This window comes from Pinus tabuliformis, chromosome 4_2 (genome assembly GCF_031772625.1).
Source record: "Pinus tabuliformis cultivar Carrire ecotype Pingquan chromosome 4_2, CPIR1, whole genome shotgun sequence".
Taxonomy (NCBI): domain Eukaryota; kingdom Viridiplantae; phylum Streptophyta; class Pinopsida; order Pinales; family Pinaceae; genus Pinus; species Pinus tabuliformis.
In genome coordinates this window covers 826,868,357-826,891,018 of record NC_142304.1, presented here as the reverse complement: position 1 = coordinate 826,891,018, position 22,662 = coordinate 826,868,357, and the positions used below count along the sequence as shown (strand labels likewise).

The 22,662-nt window shown below is 43.6% G+C and overlaps 1 protein-coding gene across 2 annotated transcripts in view; it reads right to left on the bottom strand.

Moving 5' to 3' along the window:
* Window positions 1-22,662, bottom strand: part of LOC149172212 (zinc ion binding/nucleic acid binding/hydrolase) — a 252,682-nt gene that overhangs the window by 103,751 nt on the left and 126,269 nt on the right. For both annotated transcript variants that reach the window (XM_089424259.1, XM_089424258.1), the window contains exons 6-8: window positions 22,560-22,622; window positions 20,746-20,820; window positions 20,395-20,516 (exon numbers count right to left, since the gene is read on the bottom strand). In XM_089424259.1, the coding sequence (XP_089280385.1) occupies window positions 20,395-20,516; window positions 20,746-20,820; window positions 22,560-22,622 (260 nt within the window). The remainder of the gene's footprint in view (window positions 1-20,394; window positions 20,517-20,745; window positions 20,821-22,559; window positions 22,623-22,662) is intronic.

The following is a 22,662-nucleotide window of genomic DNA, read 5'->3' as shown; positions in this document are numbered from 1 at the left end:
TAATCTGTGCTGACCCTCTGCTGTCACTACGCTGCTGCAAACTGCTCTCTGCCTCTCGCACTGCTACATCATCCACTGCGCTACGTCAAACTTTGTCACTCTAGCTCTGCCACTGTCGCTCCATCACACCTCACTCCAACCGACACCCGTCATTATGCTACTGTCGTTAAGGGCTCTCGTAGTTGTATGTGATTCAAGAGTTTGGGCACCTCAAGGATCCTGACCCTATGTAGTCCTCTTGACTACAACTCGATGTCGCCCCACCTCTTCTCCAGAGGCGCATGAGCACTCATGGCACAATCGCCATCCTCAACTTCCTTGTCAGCTTTCGCTGGAGCAGCCTTTGATTTAGAATCTTCCCCCTAGTCCTTCTTCCAGGGGCACTAAGTGGCATAATGTCCCAGTTCCCCATAGTTGAAGCATCTGACCTTGGTGATGTCCTTCTTCTTTCTCTGCAGCACTTGTTCTCACGATGATGCGAGAGCTGCATACTCCTCCTCCTCCTTCTTGACCCAGGCTCCCTTGCCGCTACTCCCTGTCTTGGTCATCCTCTTGACCTCTTCTTGTAGAAAAGTTGCCCACATCTCCTCCCAACTGGGGAGAGTTGCTCTGCCCAAGATACTTTGGATAAAATTCTCCCAGTCCTTGATGACTGCATTTAGGGCAGTCCTAACCATGAACTCAGGATTTGGTCTAGACCCCACGGAAGTCAACTGGTCGCGAATCCCTTGCAACCTAAGAAGGAAGGGATCAATCTCCTCTCCCTTCGGCATCTGGTACTGTCTCAGCTGATTTTCTAATTGCATCTTCTGTTGGACGAAAGATCCCTAATACAAGGTGGTCAGGGCCTCCCACATCTCCCTTGTGTTCTTCTCAGCAACGTGTGGTACTACATGATCTTTGACCGTGTCTAGAATCATGCACTTGGCATTAGCCTGGGCCTCCGCATACTTCTTCAACGGATCAGCATCAACCAGTTCAGTAACTACCTTCAAGGCATAGTCCTTGATGCGATGTTTGTCTAGGATTGCCAGGATCCTGATCTTCTAGATGAGAAAATTGGATGCTCCATCCAATCTTTCCTGATCCCTCAACCCATTCATTGCCATCTCTGCTCAAAAAATACGACTAGTTCTCTTCTCCCTCTCCTGCTAACAAGACTTGGATCTAGATTTCTTTGGCGCAAGAAATGCTCCAAGGAACAAGCTCCTCTAGACTCCCTTGAGTCCTGATTTCCCTCACAGAAATCCTCTGGCCAAATGTCGAACCACTTCCTCTCCAATCCTCCTTTGTTGCTGCAACCCGGATCTAGATTTCTTCGGCTAGAAATCTGTCAAGGCAGTGACTCCCTATACCTCGACTCTGTCTCCACAGACACTGTTCTACACCAATAGAAACAGCGTCCCACCAGCTCCTCAAATCGAATATACTATGCTCCCTCAACCTCGGCAATTCACTGATTCGAACCTCTCAGGCTCTGCATTGGCCAAGAGAGTTGACACAATGACTACATCAGCTCCTCTCTCGCTCTGTCATCCTCTGCAGGGTTGAAATGCTGACGCAGGAACTGTGTGAGCCTCTGCGTCACTCCTTTCGATTTGTGTCACTCCTGCGGCTGCTCCTCTACCTCTGAAACAACGTTGTCACTCAAGACAGTTGCTTCTCTGCAGCAAATTCTCAAGATTTCTCTGTTGGTGACTTCAGTCTCCTATGATCTGCAATGCTCTGATACCATGTGAGAATTTCTGAATCTACACATCAGAAATCCTACTGCAATCACTCGTTTATCATCTCCTACTTGTTCTTTACATTCAACGGGTTATTTAATTACTTAAACAGCGATGAAAACACTATCGCAGCCTACACATACATACAGATCATGAACTGAAATACACTGAGACAATCACACAAGGGACACCGTTATTTTTGGACAATCATCCCCAGAAAAACCCAATTCAGGAAAACCGGTGCAGCATATAGAGGGTTTGTATTATTAAGCAGATTTCTAAATACAACTAGGGTGCCAAATCTGGCTCACCCAACAGAGAATAAACCTGGCAAAAGTACCTCTATCCGGAGACAGATATTTTGGCAATCCAGCAACTGGATGATCAAACCCCACAGGTGACAATTGTCATTCCCTGTGATGGGCAGCAATGGCTGCTCCAAGCATTGCGCTGGAACTGTGTCACCTCCTCTAGGAGCTGCGTCACCCTCCCAGTGAGCCTCCCTTTCTCAGAAGTCGATATGTTGAATTGTTGCTCTCTCTGCCCCACAGAAAACCCTAGCGTTGCCTCTAAGGGACTGCGTCAGCCCCTCTAGCTTCTGTGTCACCCTCTTTGGAGCTGTGTTGTCTCTCCTACTGCTGCTCTGCCTCTCTACTATGTATTCTCGACCTAGGACTGAAGTCCCTCCCCCGAACTGCCCCTCTCAATGCAACTCAGACCACTAACTCAATTTTCTCAGCAAACCACGCCCTAAAAAAATCGAACTCTTTGATCTCTTGGTGTGTCTCCAATTGACCCTCAAGCCTCCTCTTATACTTGTCCTGTTGATGAATCAACAGTTGTGATCTAATTGCTATCAATGGCTAAGATTAAAACAAGCTTGATCCTCGTCACTTACAACCTTCTCACCCATATCTTTATTAATACACATTAATATTTTTATTTTCCTAAGTTTAGACTTAATAACCGATTAAAATATTAATTATTCTAATAACTCCTCATCCGGGTAGAATTTCTCCAAACAATTTTTGGGTTCTGGAGAACTCATGTGTTCCATCCCCTCCACTAAATTTCGAAGCTAGAGCACATTTGATGCTACCCAAAATCAACACTCCCTCTTAGCGAGGAATGTGCTATAGTAACACTTCTCAACAGAAGTACTACATTGATCTACCGCATCGGTCCTCTGTGCTGTTGACACTTGCCCTGTTGCCCTTCATCCACTACATCGCTACCTCTTGTACTGGTACCCATGACTCTGCCACTACCACTGCTACATCTGTACTTCAGCTCCCTCTCAAAACGCTACATCAAGCTGCCCATAGCACTGCCACTGCTAACTGCTAACTGCTGCCCTGCAACTCAGTTGTTGAGAAGTAAGCAACTGAAACTTCACCCAAAAACTGACATTCTGGTCAGTATGGATGCCTCGTGGCCCTGAAGCTCCCTCCGCTGCTAATCTATGATGACCCTCTATTGCCACTGCGTTGCTGCAAACTGCATTGTGCCTCCTGCACTGCTACATCATCCACTGCATTGCCTCAAACTTTGGCACTCTAACTCTGCCACTGTCACTCTATCACACCTCCCTCCAACCGACACCCTCATTATGCTACTGTCGTTAAGGGCTCTCGTAGTCGTATGTGATCCAAGAGTTTGGGCACCTCAAGGATCCTGACCCTATGTAGTCCTTTCGACCACAACTCGATGTCGCCCCACCTCTTCTCCAAAGGCATGTGAGCACTCATGGCACAATTGTCATCCTCACATTCCTTGTCAGCTTTCGCTGGAGCAGCCTTCGATTTAGAAGCTTCCCCCTTGCCCTTCTTCCGGGGGCAATGAGTGGCATAATTTCCCAGTTCCCCACAGTTGAAGCATCTGACTTTGGTGATGTCCTTCTTCTTTCTCTTATGTTGCACTTGTTGTCCCGATGATGCGAGAGCTGCATTCTCCTCCTACTCCTTCTTGACCCGGGCTCCCTTGTCGCTACTCCCTGTCTTGGTCATCCTCCTGAGCTCTTCTTGTCGAAGAGCTGCTCACATCTCCTCCCAATTGGGGAGAGTCACTCTGCCCAAGATACTTCAGACAAAATTCTCCCAGTCCTCGATGACTGCATTTAGGGCAGTCCTAACCATGAACTCAAGATCTGGTGTAGACCCCACGGAAGTCAACTGATCATGAATCCCTTGCAACCTAAGAAGGAAGGGATCGATCTCCTGTCCCTTCTTTATCTGGTACTGTCTCAGCTAATTTTCTAATAGCATCTTCCGTTGGATGGAAGATCCCTGATACAAGGTGGTCAGCGCCTCCCACATCTCCCTTGTCGTGTTCTTCTCAGCAATGTGTGGTACTACATGATCTTTGACCCCGTCTAGGATCATGCACTTGGCCTTGGCCTGGACCTCCTCATACTTCTTCAATGGATCACCATCGACCGGTTCAGCAACTACCTTCAAGGCATAGTCCTTGACGCGATGTTTGTCTAGGATTGCCAGGATCATGGCCTTCTAAACGACAAAATTGGATGTTCCATCCAATCTGTCCTAATCCCTCGACCCATTCATTGCCATCTCTGCTCAAAAAATAGGATTGGTTCTCTTATTCCTCTCCTGCTACCAAGACTTGGATCTAGATTTCTTTGGTGCAAGAAACCCTCTAAGGAACAAGCTCCTCTAGACTCCCTTTGAGTCATGATTTCCCTCACGGAAATCCTCCGGCCAAATGTCGAATCACTTCCTCTCCAATCCTCCTTTGCTGCTGCAACCCGGATCTAGCTTTCTTTGGCTAGAAATCTGTCAAGGCAGTGACTTCCTCTACCTCACCTCTGTCTCCATAGACACTGTTCTGCACCAATAGAAATAGCATCCCACCAGCTCCTCAAATGAAATCAAATATGCTCCCTCAGCCCCGGCAACTGACTGATTCGAACATCTCAGGCCCTGCGTTGGCCCAGAGAGCTAATGCAGTCACTGCATCGGCTCCTCTTTGGCTCTGTCATTCTCTGCAGGCTCGAAATGCTGACCCAGGCATTGCGTGAGCCTCTGCATCACTCCTTTGGCTCTGCGTCACTCCTTTGGCTCTACATCACCCCTGTAGTTGCTCCTCTACCTACAGCGATGTCACTCGGGACAGCTACTTGTCTGCAACAAATTCTCTAGATTTCTCGGTTGGTGTCTTCAGTCTCCAATGATCTGCAATGCTCTGATACCATGTGAGAATTTATGAATCTACACATCAGAAATCCTACTGCAATCACTCGTTTATCATCTCCTACTTGTTCTTTACATTCAACAAGTTATTAATTACTTAAACAGCGATGAAAAGAATATTGCAGCCTACACATACATACAAATCATAAAATGAAATACACTAAGACAATCACACAAGGGACACCGTTACTTTGAACAATCGTCCCCGTAAAAACCCAATTCGGGAAAACCGGTGCAGCATATAGAGGGTTTGTATTATTAAGCAGATTTCTGAATACAATTAGGGTGCAAATCCGACTCACCCAATTGAGAATAAACTTGGCAGACGTACCTCTATCCAGAGACAGATATTTGTTGATTTGGGGTAGCATCAGATATGCTCTAGCCATGAAAATTGGTGGAGAGGCTAAAGCATAGGAGATTTCCAAGACCCAGAAATGGTTTGGGGAAATTCTACCCAATGAAAGGGATATTAAAATAATTAAAACTTTTAATGGGTTCCTAAGTCTAAACTTAGGAAAATAAAAATATTAATGGGTATTATTATTAATATAAAGCTGGGTTAGAAGGTTCTAAATGACATGGATCAAGCCAAATCTAATCTTAGTCGTTGATTAGAGATGTAATCTTGGTCGTTGAAGACTCAACAGGAAAAGTATAAGAGGAGGTTTGAAGGTCAGTTGGAGATACACCAGTGAGATCAATCAGTTCGATTTTCTAGAGCAGGGTTTGCGAAGAGGAATTGAACCAGTGATCAGAATTGCAGCGAGGGGCAGTGAGTATGAGGAAGAGAAGCAGAGATAGAGTCGGAAGACCATCGCAAAGGCAAAGAGGCAGACGCAGAACCAGAGGGAGCCACGCAGAGGCTAGTAGTGACTGCGCAGAGTCCAGAAGGCCCTGCGTAACCCATGCAGAGGGCCAAAGAGGTTGCACAAAGCCTCAGAGGGTTGACGCAGTGAGTTTCAAGCTGACGCAGAGGCCAGGAGGGCTGACACTGTGCTTCAAATTGTGCTGGAGAGGATTTCATGGGGCAGACTTTCAAAATATCTACTTTCGAAGAGAGGTATTACTGTGAGATTTTGTATCTGTCGGTTGAGCCAATTTGGCACCCAGTGTACTCAAGAAAAGCTGCTTAATAATAAAACCCTCAAAACTGTTGCACCGGTTTTCCCAAGTTGGGTTTTTCTGGGGACGATTATCCAAAAATAATGATGTCCCTTGTGTGTTTGTCTATTTCTTTCAGTTGTTGATATGTAGATGGTTGAGACTGTATTATGTTTATTTCGGTGTTTATATGGTTAAATAACTTGTTAGTAATTAAACAAGTAGGCGAAATAAACCAGAGAATACAAATAAAATTTCTAACGGTAATACTTAGAAATTTCAACAATATTTTGGCAATCCAGCAACTAGATTATCAAACCCCACAGGTAACAATTGTTGTTCCCAATGCTCAATAGCCATGGCTGCTCCAAGCTTTGCGCTGGAACTACGTCACCTCCTCTAAGAGCTGTGTCACCCCCCCAGTGAGCCTCCCTTGCTCAAAATTCGATATGTTGAACTGTTGCTCTCTCTACCCCACAGAAAACCCCAGCGCTGCCTCTAAGGGGTTGCATCAGCCCCTCTAGCTTCTGTGTCAACCTCTTTGGAGCTATGTTGTCTCTCCTACTACTGCTCTGCCTCTCTACGGTGTATTCTTGGCCTTGGACTGAAGTCCCTCTACCGAACTACCCCTCTCAGTGCAACTCAAACCACTAGCTCGATTTTCTCAACAAACCACGCCCCAGAACAATCGAACTCTTTGATCTATTCGTGTGACTCCAACTGACCCTCAAGCCTCCTCTTATAATTTTCCTGTTGATGAATCAACAACTAAGATTAAAACAGGATTGATCCTCTTCACTTAGAACCTTCTCACCCATATCTTTATTAAAAAGCATTAATATTTTTATTTTCTTAAGTTTAAACTTAGGAACCCATTAAAAATATTAATTATTTTAATAACTCCTCATCTAGGTGGAATTTCTCCAAAAAATTTCTGGGTTCTGGAGATCTCATGTGTTCTAACCCTCCACCAAATTTCAGAGCTAGAGCACATCTGATGCTACACAAAATCAACACGGGGATCAGAGTGACAACCCCCGTCCTAAGCGATTGTCGCGGTGTTTGTACAATCCAGGCGACAACATGCCCGATTTATAGAAGAACCTGGTATCTATTTCTACGACGGAAGATAAGGGCTTCAAGGTAGCATTCATTGATGGAAAGGTACGTATTTGGAAAAAAACCCTAAAGATGTTTTTACACTTGGATTTAGGGTTGAAGGTCTCTATCAAGTTGGAGGAAGTCTTTTGGGAGCCTTGACTTCTGATACTTCTCTTCAATCTGAATTATGGCACCGAAGATTTGCTCACCTTCATTACAAAGCCTTACCTGGGGTAAGGAAGATGGTCACAGGTATGCCTGAGTTCAACATGAACCATGAAGGAGTTTGTCAGGGTTGTGCAGCTGAAAAACTTACAAGTGGACCATTCCCTTCAAGTGAAAGTCAAATAACTGACATTCTTTAATTCGTCCATTCTGATCTATCTGGTATGTTTCCCTTAACATCACTAGGAGGATACTTATACTATGCAATTTTTGTGGATGACTTCTCCCGCAAAACATGGATCTACTTCTCGAAGAAGAAGGACAAAGTGTTCAAATGGTTCTGTTCTTTCAAAGCCTTGGTGGAAAATCAAACAGGGAAGAAGATCAAGATATTGTGGACCGACAATGGAACCGAATATGAATCAAACGAATTCAATGACTTTTGCAGAGAGGTTGGCATTAAGAGGGAGACAACCGTTGCATACACTCTTGAGAAAAATGGTGTTGCTAAAAGGAAGAAACAAACAATCATGGAAGCCACTCTTGCCATGCTCCATGATCAAGGTCTACCGAAGTTCTTATGGGGAGAAGCTGCCAACACTACCGTGTATGTCCAAAATAGGAGCCCACATCAAGCACTGGATTTCAAGACACCCAAATAAGTTTTCATTGGTAAGAAACCTAATGTTTCTCATTTTAGAATATTTGGTTGTCTCGTGTAATTTCATGTGCCTAAAGAGAAAATAAACAAGTTGGAAGCATCAAGGAAGAAAGGTATATTTGTGGGTTACAGTGAAAATTCAAAGGCATATAGAATCTGTGCGTCGGGACAAAGTGATGTGGAAGTTAGCCATGATGTCACTTTCGATGAAGATTTTGCCCTTGGGAAAGCCAAAGATCTCCCTATCCTAAGGAATGGCAATGATGATGTGCAGAAAAGCAGGATGAATCTCTGACAGATGAACTGATGCCCGATGTTGAAGGCCCGATGGATCCCATTGGTCCACCTCCAAGTGATTGTGAAAATTTTTGAATCTAACACATTAGAAACCCCTATTGCATTTTTTGGTTTACTATCTCCTACTTGTTCTTTGCATTAACAACTTATTTAAATGCATAAATATCGAAGTAAACACAAATGCAGCCTTCACAAATATACAGAACAACAACTGAAATAAACTGAAACAACACAAGGGACACCATTATTTTTGGACCTCGGAAAAACCCAATGCAGGAAAACCAGTGCAGCATATAGAGGGTTTTTATTATTAAGCAGATTTTGAATACAACTAGGGTGCCAGAAATGGCTCACCCTTTAGAGAATATCCTTGGCAGCAATACCTCTATCAGGAGACAGATATTCCGGCTGATAAACAACCAAATGAACAATCCCACAGTGGCTCTGGTTGTTCCTTGTGCTTAATAGCGAAAGTTGCTCCATGCACGCCTTTGGAACTGTGTCACCCTCTTCTGAACTGCGTCACCGTCTCTGGCTCTGCGTCAACCAATCAGCGCTCAGTCTGTCCCACAGAATCACCTCAGCACAGCCTCTAAAGCCCTTTATGTCTTCGATGTCAGCCTCTACGGCCTCTGCGTTAGTTTCTTTGGCCCTCTGCATCTTCTACGCTAGCCTCCTTAGCCTCTACATCAACCCTTGCTGCCTCTGCGTCAGCCCTCCTAGGCTCTACGCTGCCTCTTCCAGCACTCTGTTGCCTCTCTAATATGTATTCTTCGGCCTCCTGCCGAACTACCCCTCACTGCAACTAATCACTTGTTCGATTTCCTCAGCAAACCTCGCCCCAGAAAATCGAACTGATTGATCTCTCTTGGTGTCTTGGTGTATCTCCAACTGACCCTCAAGCCTCCTCTTATACTTTTCCTGTTGACGATTCAACGGCCGAGATTAAGTCCCTAATCAACGGCTAAGATTAGATCTGGCTTGATCCTCGTTATTTAGAACTTTCTCACCCATATTATATTAATACACATTAATATTTTAATTTTCCTAAATTTATACTTAGGAACCCCATTAAAATTATTAATTATTTTAATCTCTCTCCATCCGGGTGGAATTTCCCGAAACAATTTCTGGGCTGTGGAGATCTCATGTGCCTTAGCCTCTCCACCAATTTTTGTGGCTAGAGCACATCTGATGCTACCAAAAATCAACAGTGATCTCTCTCCCTCAAGGAAAAGACCTTTGTGGCTCAAAGACACTCTTGAAGATGTTGAAAGACATATTGCTCCAAGAGGGACATTTCGTGAAAGCAAGAAGTCGCACGGGTATCAAGGGTACTTAGCTGCTATGAGTACTATTGTTCAATCTGAGCCATGTACATTCGAAGAAGCCGTGAAACACCAAGTATGGAACGATGTGATGAATGAGGAGTACGAATATATCATAAAGAATGACATCTGGGATGTGGTTCCTAAACCCAAGGACAAGTCTGTGTTCACTTCTAAATGGCTTTACAACATCAAACATGGAGCTAAAGGGAGTGTTGAAAAATACAAGGCCAAGTTCATTGCTCGACGCTTCTCTCAAAAGGAAGGAGTGGACTATGATGAGATATTTGCACCGATTGCCCGATATACCACTATCTGATCCATTATTGCCCTTGTTGCCTCTCAAGGATGGAGCCCACACCAAATGGATGTTAAGACTTCTTTCTTGAAACCTGAGGTTTCGAAGTACAAGATCAAAAGACATGTGTGCAGGTTGAAGAAATCCCTCTATGGGTTGAAGCAAGCCCCCCGGGCTTGGTATGAAAGGTTTGATAGCTACCTTATGAAGTTGGGATTTACAAGGAGCGATGTTGATCCTAACCTATTCTTCAAGGATGAAAAAGACATGGCTCTCATTTTGGTCCTTTTTGTGGATGATCTCTTTCTGACAGCTGCAGACCCTCTCATTTATCAATGCAAGAGGGAGTTGGCTTCCGAGTGTGAGATGAAGGACCTACATCTAATGCACTACTTCCTAGGCCTGGAGGTCAGGCAAAAGCCAGGTGAGATTTTCCTTTCTCAAGGAAAATACATTACGAAGTTGCTCGAGAGATGTGGGATGGTGGATTGCAAGTCTACTCCGATGGAACTCAACTTCAAGAAGCTATGTGGAAGTGTTGTTGGGCCCGAATTGGCAAATCCTTCCGAATATAGACAACTTGTGGGGGCCCTGATGTTCTTGGTAAACTCTCGTCCTGACATATGCTCTGTTGTGAATACATTGAGTCAATTTATGGTCAAGCCTCATCACATACACTGGATTGTTGCTAAGAATCTCTTGAGATATCTTCGTGGCACCATCGACTATGGACTGAGATACAGTGTCGGGAATTTGAAGCTACATGGATATACTGATGTTGACTGGGTTGGCAGTGTGGTGGATTGTAAAAGCATGTCTGGATGTTGCTTCTCATCGAGGTCTGCTTCAATTTCTTGGATGAGAAAGAAGCAAAAATCGGTTACTTTAAGCACCATTGAGGCCGAATACATTGCCGCTAGTATGGCCTGTTGTGAAGTTGTTTGGTTGAGGAAGCTCTTTAGTGAGCTATTTGAGCACATGTTGGATACCACCATAATCTTCTGCAACACCAAAGTGGGATTCACCTTTCAAAGAATCCCGTGTTCCACAACTGCTCCAAGCACATTGATATCAGGTACCACTTTCTCCGGGATATGGTACAACAGGAAGCAATAAGGCTCCAACACATCAGGACCGATGAGTAGGTCACAGAAATCCTCGCGAAGCCCTTAGGGAACGGCAAATTCTTAGCCTTCCGAGAAAGACTTGGAGTCATGGAAAGACCCTCCTATGACGGTCCCGCTTGAGTTGGACACTAGGCTCTGGGAGCTCCTGGGGGCTAGGAGTACATCTTGGAGCTATGAGCGACCATAGGGTGAGTGGTTCACGTTCCCCTATCAGTGCGCTATGTACAGGGTGATTGGTTCACCTTCCCCTGGATACCCCATGATGGTTGACATGTGTGTAGGGTGAGTGGTTCACCTTCTCCTGCTCATGCCCCAGCATACATACTACCCGTGTAGTTCGCGACTCATGGGAAGTACCTCTCGTCTTGCCAATGAGTTGGGAAACGTGGATAGGGACCATAGCACTACCGATGGACGCATCGTGTACTATCGTACTCCCTATGTCTAGGAGTGTGACGCAGAGCCAGCCAGAGCCACGCAGAAGAAGTCGAGAGCTGCGCAGAGCCTCAGAGAGGCTAGCATTGCTGACGCAGAGGGCCAGAGGACTGATGCAGGGCATCCCAGGGCTGACGCAGACCCAGCGTAACACAGAGAGCGGTTGACGCAATTCACAGAGAGATAGTTGCTAGAGTCTAGAAGGCTGCAGAAATATTGCAGAGTGGAGCTGGTGAGCTGCTGTAGTCCAAACAGTACCTAACAGAGCAGGGCCAAAGGAGTTGTTACCGAGGGATTCTAACCGAGGAACCTGGATCAGTAGTGCAGTTGCACAAGACAATCAGAGTAGGGGGCATCTCGACAAGCGGCAGAAGGATTTCCAGTTGGGAAATCAAGACTCAGAGGGAGTCCAAAAGAGAACTTCTAGACGGGAAGTAGAGACTCAGAGGAGTCGAACAAAGAACTTCCAGGAGGGAAGTAGAGGAGCATCATGGCACTACACGGGGTAAGAGACCAGGATAGACTAGACGGAGCATCGAACTTCGCAGTCTAGAAGGCCAGAATCTTATCAGTGCTTGACAGGGAATGTGTCAAGAACTTCGCCTTGAACATTATAGCTATCGCAGTTGACCCCAATGATAACGACAAGTACAAAGAGGCAATGGCGAGGGCCAAGTGCATTATCCTTGAAGGGATCAGGGATCATGTGGTACCACATATAGCCAAGAAGGAAACGGCAGTTGAGATGTGGGAGGCTCTCAAGAACCTGTACCTGCATACTTCTGTGCAGAGAAGAATGCTGCTTGAGAATCAGTTGAGGTCGTATCAGATGAAGAAGGGAGAACCGATTGACACCTTCCTCGGAGGACTGAATGAGATCTAAGATCAATTGATTGCTATAGGGGCAACACCGGATCAGGTGCTGATGGTGAGGACAACCCTGAACGCTGTCTCAGAAGACTGGAAGTATTTGTCCGGATTATATTGGGCAGAGGGACACTTCCACCTTGGGACAAGATGTGCGCAGCTCTTCACCAGGAAGAGATCAAATGGCAGTCGAAGACGGGTAGCAGCAGCAAGGGGATCAACGTCAAGCAAGAGCAGGGAGATGTGGCCCTAGCATCTGAGGGAAAGCAGGAGAAGTGGAAGAAGAAAGATCTATCCAAGATCAAGTGCTTCCACTGTGGGGAGCTAGGTCATTATGCGACCCAGTGCCCAAGGAAGAAGAATAAGGGAGAGTCTTCCAAGACTAAGGCAACACCAACATAGGCAGAGAAGAAAGTTTTGACAGACGATGATTGTGCCATGAGTGCACACGCACCACTTGAGCGGAAGTGGGGAGACATCGAGCTGTAGTCAGGCAGACTATAGGCAATGAGGGGCAGGATCCTCGAGGTACCCAACCTCTTGGATTAGACCTTGCTACGGGAGCCCTGAAGAGAGGTAGCAGGACTGGCTGATGTGGGTAGAGACGGATGCAGATGGAGCGACAGAGAGAGCTACAGTGCAGGATTCCCAAGACAATGCGAGGCTAGTAGGCTGCAGCAGTGCGAGAGGCACAGGAGTGTTGCACCAGTGCAGGATGGCACAGAGAGGTGTGCAACGGTGCGAGATGCAGGGAGTTGTTGCAGCAACGTAGAGGTCAGAGAGGGAGCACTTGTCAGCGACAAAGGGAGCTTCAGCATCAGTGGGTGTCTCTAGCCCAACAGGGAGGTCAAATTGGGAGATCAATTACTTACTTCTCAGTAACTGAGTTGCAGTGCAGCAGTGGGCAGCACGATGCAGCATGATGAGAGGAGTTGCAGTGTGGATGCATTGTTAGGAGAAAGGACCAACAGCAACACGGATGCAGAGGGAGCTGTCATACAGATGCAGCAGTGGCAATGGCAGAACCATGGGCAGCAGTACAAGATACAGCAGTGCAGAGGATGGTGGGTACCAGGCCTGGCATCAACATAGGTACCAATGCCAGATAATCAGAATAATACTCAATGAGGAGTATTGCTAGAGCACAGTCCTCGCTAAGAGGGAGTGTTGATTTGGGGTAGCATCGGATGTGCTCTAGCCACGAAATTTGGTGGAGAGGTTGGGGCACATGAGATCTCCAATACCCAGAAAGGGTTTGGGCAGATTCTAAACAATTTATGAGATATTAAAATAATTAATATTTTTAATAGAGTCCCTAAGTCTAAACTTAGGAAAATTAAAATATTAATGTGGATTAATATGAAACTGTGTTAGAATGGTCCAAAAGACATGGATCAAGCCAGATCTAATCTTAGCCGTTGATTAGGGACTTAATCTCAGTCGTTGATATGTCAACAGGAAAAGTATAAGAGGAGGCTTGAGGGTCACTTGGAGAGCACACCAGAGTGATTAGTCATTCTATTCTCTAGAGCGGGGTTTGCTAAGAGAGATAGAATCAGTGATCGGGAGAGCAACTGAGGGGCATTGAGTACAGAGAAACAGAGAAGGCAAAGATTGTGTCGAGAGAGCAGCGCAACAGCCAAGGAGAGTGACGCAGAGCCAGCAAGGGCTCACGCAGGGCCACGCAGAGGCAGCCAAGTGTTGCGCAGAGCACCAGAGAGGCCAGCGTGTCTAGCGCAGAGACCCATAAAGCTGACGTAGGGCCTCCTAGGGCTGACGCGGGCCAAGAAAGGCTGACGCAGGGCCAGCGTGAGACAGAGAGGGGCTGACGCAGTCCAAATTGGGCAAACGCTGGGGTTGCAAAGCAATTTTGCGCTGAGGAGCTGCCAAAAGGACTTTTCAGGGTTTCAGCCAAGAGATTTCTCTCAAACTGTGAGGTATAGCTGCTAAGGAAATTCTTTGTTGGGTAGGCCAGTTTCGGCACCTAGATTGTACTCTGATATTGCTTAATAAGAAAACCCTCAGATAGCTGCACCAGTTTTCCCACATTGAGTTTTTCCGGGGACATTGGTCCAAAAATAATGGTGTCATGTGGTGTGTTTGTTCTTGTTTCTTTTAGTTGTTGATCTGTAATATGTTGAGCATGCATTGTTGTTATTTTCAGTATTTACTCTGTAAATAACTTGTTAAAGAAAAATAACAAGTAGGTAGGAATAAATCAGAAAAAGTGTCTGAAGGGTTTCTAAACTAAGTAAACTTAGAAAGTTCAACATCGAGTTATCTGGTGGCTGCAAGGGATTGTTGGCCGCCGGCTGAAGACAATGTAGGAGAAAATTTTCTCCTATGGGCATCACCCACAAGTGTTGGGTAACAAGCTTATCTTCAGCTCAGCACTTATACCATGTTAATTTTTCAGTGTTCTATGTTGACTTGATCACTTATTACAATTCTTCTTCAATTAGCAATCACTTTATCCAATAAATTCAAATCTTCCAACGACAATAAGCAATTGTAGATAGAACAGTAAATCAAATGCACAATAGAAGACAACCAAGAACAATAGAAACACAGCAAATTGGTCAAAGACCAGGGAAAAACCCCACAAGGGGGAAACCCTTTCTTCAAATTCTTCTTTTATTAGGTCGTCATCAAATGTTCAGCAAAGAGATACATAATCCAACTACATCAATCAGTCAAAGTTCAAAGTCTTGACAATCCAAACCAACCATCCAATATCCAATCCAGATGAACCCAAAAATTCAAATCTAGTCAAAAATTAAATCTCCAATTTCTAGTCAAAGTCAACAACAATCAATTTTGCCATAATGAGTCAACAGTCAAAGTCCTCCAAAAGATTCAATCAAGGCAGCAAGGAATTTATCCTCCTTGGCTCAGTCAAACTCGGTCGAAACAATCTTGAAAGAAGTCTTCAATTCAGTCAAAGGGTTGACCTGCATAAACCCTAGGATAGAAATTCCAGTCAACACTAGTCAAAGATGCACAGAAAATCTCGGTCAAAGCAGCAGTCAACTATGCCTCCCAAATAGTCTAAGAATTCAATCAACCCAAGTCAAATTCACGTCAAAGCTAATCAAAACAGTCCCAAACAAAAATTCAACGTTGGTCAACAGAATCACCTCTCTCTCCTTCGCATATGTGAGCTCAGACTTGCAATTTTCAGAAGTAATCGAACCAATCAAGAGAAGGTGGGATGATGTGATGATGCCTCCAAAGTGATGTGACATGATGTGTATTTATATGTGGTTGAAGAGGTCGATTTTCCTTGCCCAAGCCAACTTGTACTTTTGTGTAGATGTGGGTTTCATATTAAAAATAATATTTTTCCTTGTGCAAATTAAATTCTTCCAAGGGCTAGTAAGGTCTTCATAGGATGAGAAGGGCTTCCCAAAGGAGGGAATTTCTCCCTGAGCTGCCAAATTTCAACATTTTGCACCCTATTCCCCCTAGTAAGTCGACCTGGCCCCACCATGATTTCCAATGGCTAAGATTAACTCATGATGAAGGTCTAAAATCTAATCACATGTTGAATTTAGGCTTTTTAATTTTTCCAAAGTCCAACATTAGGAAATAGTAAATTAAATTAATAATTTGTGAGCAATTGTCTTGTGAGTCCTATTACCGCTCAAACTAGCAGGGGACCTAAGGGGGATCCCTAAAGGGAAAATGCTAGGCCAGGGGCAACAAATGGATACTTAGCCCATTGTCACCTCAACTAAGGCTCCCTTCTATTTACGGACTTTCACCAATGGGAGGAAACCCGGTATTGTATGAAGTCACTAATGAAGTATAAGTCAATGGATATGAGTGACCCAAATAAACCATTTCCAAGAAGAGTTTGAAGGATGGGGCTTGCTCGCTTTCTAAGCAAGGTACTATGTATTCTAGGAAAGGGAGAGAGGATTTGAGGGTTAACTTTATGGGATAAGACTTGTGAAGGAGTTCCCCAATCCCTAAAATCTTTGTTAGAATTGGTATCCCAAATGGTTCTTGAAGAATGGCCTTTCAAAGGAGCGGGACCACACGGGGCCAAGTGGACCCAGTCTAGGGTATGAGGAAAGAATGTAGCAACCAGTGATATTTCTTACCCTAGAAAAGGTGGGGAAAGGATCAAAGAAAAAAATTTCACTTGAAAATGTTGTTTTGACCCTATGAGATACTAGCCTTGGGGATGGCAGAGCAAGGTTTGATCTCGGAGCTAGGGCTTGGCTTTTCTCCCAACTCCATAGTCAAAATGGCTTCAAAATTGGAGGAGAGCGTGAGGAAAGGCCAGTGCAAGAGACCGTAGGAGATCGAACTTTTTGGAAGGCTAACTTGTCGCAAAATTAATGCCATAGGTACCCCAACTTGACTAGACTCAAAAGGAGGTGAAAGAATATGATTTTTAGAGACCACCCTTACTAGGTCAGTGCCTTGACCTTTGGGAGAATGGAGTCTATGATGAATATGAGTAGGATTTCTTCGTTCCCAATCAAGCCTCAAGATCAGTTCACTAGCCTTATAGGTCAAGGAGAAGCAACCCTGCAGCTTTTATACATCGAGGTGCAAAGGAAATGGCTTATCAGGGTCAAATTCTTTGATAGAATTACCCCTAGGAGATTTCGTTCATATTACATGGCCCATACATTGAGAGATGCTATAATAAAGACAAAATTCCACAATTTTTAAGCAGTAAATGCATGCAGCAATTAGCCCATAGAACAACAACAATATCGGTCCAATGTATATGACAAGGTAAACAAGAATAACATTAAAAGTGTGTACTTACATGTAATAGAATATATCCAACCATTCACAATTGACAAGAGAAAAGCCCCAAGAGAAGATAGACCAATATCCATACATCAAAATTTATCCATAAAAGCTCCAATTCATTCTCTAGAAAAAGTGTGAAATTCTCTAAAGAAGAAAGAGATCCCAACCAAAGTAATGATGAGCAAATGAGCTCATCTCACTTGTATTTATACACAACTTAGGAGTTTGAATTAGCCTCCTTGGCCTACATAAGCCCCAAAAATAAAATAATGTTCTAATAATACAACTTTTGGTGACAAGCCCACCAAACTAGCTCATAAATGAAAAAGTAAGCCTCTCAAGAGGTCAAATAATAATCTATGCATGTTGTAAGGCCCTCTAACAAGCCTAATGAGGTCCATGGGTGCCACAATGAAGAATAAGACCCTCAAAAGCAGTGGACAAAGGGTTGGCCCCTTGTAATAACCTATGGTGCTCCAAATGACATGTGGGGGCACACAAGTGTCCTCATGGGTTACCAAACAAATCGAAGATGCATGTAGATCGCCTGCAAGGGCTAGGATGATGGTGTAGGTGATGCCACATCATCGTGCAAATCCTGGATCATCTACCAAGTGTATGGTGCAGATCTAGGGTTAGCTGGGCATGATGGATCAGGTGCATCCTCCTCGTCCAATAAGTGAACCACGAGCAATCCTTGAATGGTTGTAGGGATCCATGGAGTGCAATCTACTGGTGTGGAGGCCCACGGCTCTCAATGCTCACCCTACATGTGCCAATGTAGCCCTCTGGAGGATTAGGACCCTGTATAGGGAGACCAAACCCAAAATGGAAACCATATGCAATCCTGCATAAGATCCAATGTGTCCCCTAGCCTTCCAATAGAACAAGTCATTAGAGAAATCGAGTAAATGAGCTTACCTAATCATGGACCACGAGTGGGGACTTCATAATGGCCTGCCCTTCCATAATGGGCTTCGGGATGTGCTAATGTCTCCTAAACTCCAAATGGGGTTAACCAATAATCCTATTAGGTGGTTTCTACATCTAAAGGGGATAATATAGTCAAGGTACATCCTTCAAAAGGTGGTGGCATGTGACAGATAGGTGAATGAAGTAGGGGATGAGAAGGGGCAGCCTTGGGCCACATGTTGGGGTACAAGAGTAGCTAATAAAAGAGAAGCCCACAATTGGGTTTATAATGTGCAAGAGGGAGCAATCGTGGTACATGAGGTGCCCCGGCCTTGATTTTTCCTTGATTTTTCCACCCTTTTTTATGTCTTTTGCCTTTTTATGTTTTTATTTGATTGACTACTCGGGGCTCAAGGGGTTAGAGCATGATGTATAAGATATAGCAGTGAATTCACCCTTTTAATGTGGGGCGGTTCATCGCCCACGAGGGGTTGGAACAATCATGGGTTCCTATATGATGAAGAAGGCTCATAGAACCTGTAGGAACCAGGATGATGGCCATGATGATGGGGTAGATCTCATGTGTTGGATTTTTCCCACGTGCTAAATGTGTTTATCTCGACCATATTTTGCATTTCATGGTACATTTTCCTATTGAATGTGGCCAAATATGCTTTTATCTTTCTTTTTAGCTGCATCAACCTCTGGGGCATCATTTCAGGCCTGACCCAAAGTGTGGGCAAGGGGAAGAGGCAAGCTAACCCTATGTGGACCCAATGGAGAAATATGGACCCAAGCGGGAGAAATGATGAATGGGGTAACAATGAATGGATAGAGGGTAATATAAGCGGATAAGAGAGTGGGACCACGCAACCAAAATCGAGGTTTTCTGTGAAATACCATCCCTGGAACCAAATGGTCAGTAAAAGAGATCCCACGGGACTAGAATCCAAAGTTAATTCCTAAAAGAGGTCTAGGGGACAAAAGCACAAACCTAGCCCATTCTTTATGCCGAATCCCCCCATTAATCCATGCCCAGAAGTGTCCATGATAAGCAAACTACAATACTCAATTTCAAAATGACAAGGCATACCTTTAGATTCAGGAGGCGCACCTTCAAACATACAATCATGGCAGATGGGCGCAGGGCCACATGGCTGGCTCAGGTGGTGGAGAAAATGGCATAATGAGCTAGCTGGTGGCTACAAGGGGCTACTAGCTACCGATTGAGGACCATCTTGGAAAAAAAATCTCCTAGGGATATTACCCGCATAATGGTGGGTAACAGGTCCCCCTGCAAGCCTCGACACCTAAGCAAGCAGAACCTTTGCTTCTCTACTCCAATCAACACTCCCTCTTAGAGAGGAAGGTGTTTTGCACTACACCCAACTTATCTCTGAAATAAACAAATCTTCCCCTTGGCAAAGCCTTGGACAAAATGCCTGTTGTTTGCTCCTCTGTTGGTATGTACTGGAGTCTAAGTGTACCTCTCTAAACAATGTCCCTGATGTGATGATCATGTATCTTGATGTGCTTTGAGCAATTGTGAAACACTGGATTCTCAGAGAGCTTGATGCAACTTTGATTATCATAGTGGATCACAGTGGGCTCTAGCTCCTGTCCAACCAAGCCCACGAGCAGCTTTCTCAACTAAATAGCTTTGCATGTTGCTAGGCAGGCAGCCATGTACTTGGCCTCTGCTGAGCTCAATGCAACTGATCTCTGCTTCCGATTGAACCAGGAAATAGCTACTAATCCAACACTAAACATGCAACCCGATGTGCTCTTCCTGTCTATGGAACTTCCTACCCAATCTGCATCAGTGAAGCCCTCAAGCCTCACCCCATCAACCTGTCTATACCACAATCCATACTCTATTGTGCCCTAGAGATACCTCTAGATAATGAAATGACGTAAAATTGTTTGTCGGTTAATTAATTTTTGCAATGTGTAATTGATCTCTCTGATTTATTTCCGCTGCCTATTTTTCCAAGAAGTTAAAGATACCAGTGATTTTACTTTTTATGATTTAGTTATTATTTGGGTAAATAAATAATAAACTAGGGATAAATTAAATTGCCGTGAGAAAATAAATCTGGCTGGTATTAGAAATTTAACAATGGGCATAGTCGTGTCTTTATGTTTGGCCTGAAAAAGGTAATTTGATATGTAATTTTATCTTTGTTAGTAAAATCACATTTTTTTCCATTGGAAGAAAAAACACTCATTTGGACATTGCAGTTATGCCTAAATTGGATGAACATAGCTAATTGTTGCAACTTTGAATTTTTTGAAACATTGAACATATTTGGTCAAGGGGTCAAACATAACATCAAAAATTAACTAACTAAAAAGCTCCAGTAACCCTCTAATTGTGAATGATGTGTTACCCTCAAAACTGCCACACTGACTAATTGTCTAAGTTCAGGCACAAGAAGGACTTCCAACATCTCTTTCGTGACAGCTCCAGAGCCTTCCATTTCGGATTCTGAACAACTTATATAGCCAGCCACTGTTCAGATACATAAACGAAGTCAGAGAATTCTAAAAGTGAAATAAACTTGCAAATGTAAAATAAGTAGTCAAGAATTGCCTCCAGAAAATTATTGTAATCACCTGAGGACATTAATAAAATTATATTATCTTATCTTCATTTGCCATGTTGAGATTCCAATAACAAAATGTCTAATCCATTCCTAGTAAAAAATAACACATCCAAACACGTCAGTTACAGATTTTACCTAGCAGCTCCTGACATGCCAATTTCAAATCTGTGATGTCAGTGTAAGAAAGATTTGACATCCGGAACCAGGGTCCTGAAACAAATGATACAATCAGCCAACAAATGTTCGTGAATGACCATCGAGAGAGGAAAAAAACCATAACAATAACTGTCGACTCCATTTTAGTTTTTTTGGTTTAATCTAACAATATAAGTCCCAAAGTACAGGCAGACAAAATTTAAAGAAAAAAGAGAGAAGGGTGTCCAACTAAGAGAGGCAAAGTCAGAATTCCATCTATGTCTCCTGGAAATTAATAGCACTTTTCATCATCTATAATATACACGGAATGTTAGACTCTGAACTTGCATCTTGTCCAGGATATTTATAACCATCGTTGAAATTAATCAGTCTGAAATAGACTATGAGAATAATAATTGCTACAAATAATGAAGGAATAGATATTCTGGCAAACACAATTGTCAATAAGTGTTAGATCATTTGTTCTGAAAGCAGTTAAGTTGCCAGGTGAACAAGACATTGCCTTATATGGATAATCCAGAAAGACTCTTTATGCTAAGGACAATGCAGAAACTAACTCAATGAAGTTTCATTTGACCAGAGCATAGCAAAAAACGCTTTCCACCTTCAATGGTATTTGCAGACAGCCTCAAATGTTAGGAGAGGTTCTGTTCATGTTCCCTGGATTATAAGGATCAACCAGCCATATCTTCTCGGTCCTGGACACTCCTCGAGCAACATCATTCAACAGTTTATTGGATCTTTCTCCATGCTTGACTCCACAGCAGATACTTCCTCCCCCTCAACTTCTTCCTCTTCATACTGTCTTATAGACTTCTAAGCACTTTCTTGCACACTCTCCTCTATCCTCCTCTTGGATGTAATACTTAGCTCATGTTTTCCTCGATTACATTATATTTTTCTTTATGCTTTTGGGGTATCTTAGGACACCACTGAAGATTGGTATTACCTTCCAGTCCCAAGGACCTTCCTTTTTATCATTTGTTGGAGATTAATAAGATTATCTTATCTTATCTTGTAGATTTTGTTTATCTATCATACAGGTTATCTGAAATGAATATATATCGATGATGTGGGATAAGGAGCACTCAAATTGCCCCCCCATCTGGCAAAAATATCCCCTAAATTCAGTAGGAGCATTGTCAGAAATCAGAGTTCCACCCCATTGTTGGGAACTTTGCCCATAGATGTTTTGGCCCGTTGTAAGATGATCAAGATCATCAGATTTCCAAAAAAAAAGGCAGAAAATGTGGAACTTTGACTTGCCAGGGAAACCAACCTCGCTAGAAATCAGGCAATTTCAGTGCCCCTTATACCAATGTTGTGATAATCACGATCGGGATTAAATTGGCGAGGGTCCGGAAAAAGAAAAAATCATAAAAATTGGGATAAATCAGTAAAAATTGGCAAAAAATCGGTAAAATTTAAAAAAAATTACAAAATTAAGATTTTTTGGGGGAAAATCACGATTTTTCAAAAAAATCATGATTTTTTCAAAAATGAAAAAATTGCTAATTTAGTCGGCCGATTTAATCGTTTCAGGGAAAAACTCTTAGCAACACTGCCTTATACAACAACCCACGACCAAGTGATACATTGACATGACCACATCTTGCAGGCAGCATAAGTTTTCTAGATGTTTATTTATCTTATTGTTTATCTGAGACCAATGCATGATCAATCTGTTTCTCTCTTGGCCACAGATCGCATATTTAAAGTAAATATGACAGAAAAAAACAACAGAAAACACAAAATACTTTACCTAATAAGTGAAGACTGGCGTGAGGGAGTACCTTTCCTTTGATAGAGCCGAATAAAAAGCCTTTGGCTATCAGCTGACAAGGACTGGAAAGATTCTGAGAGAAATAAAAATAAACTTATCAACCTTTAGAGCAA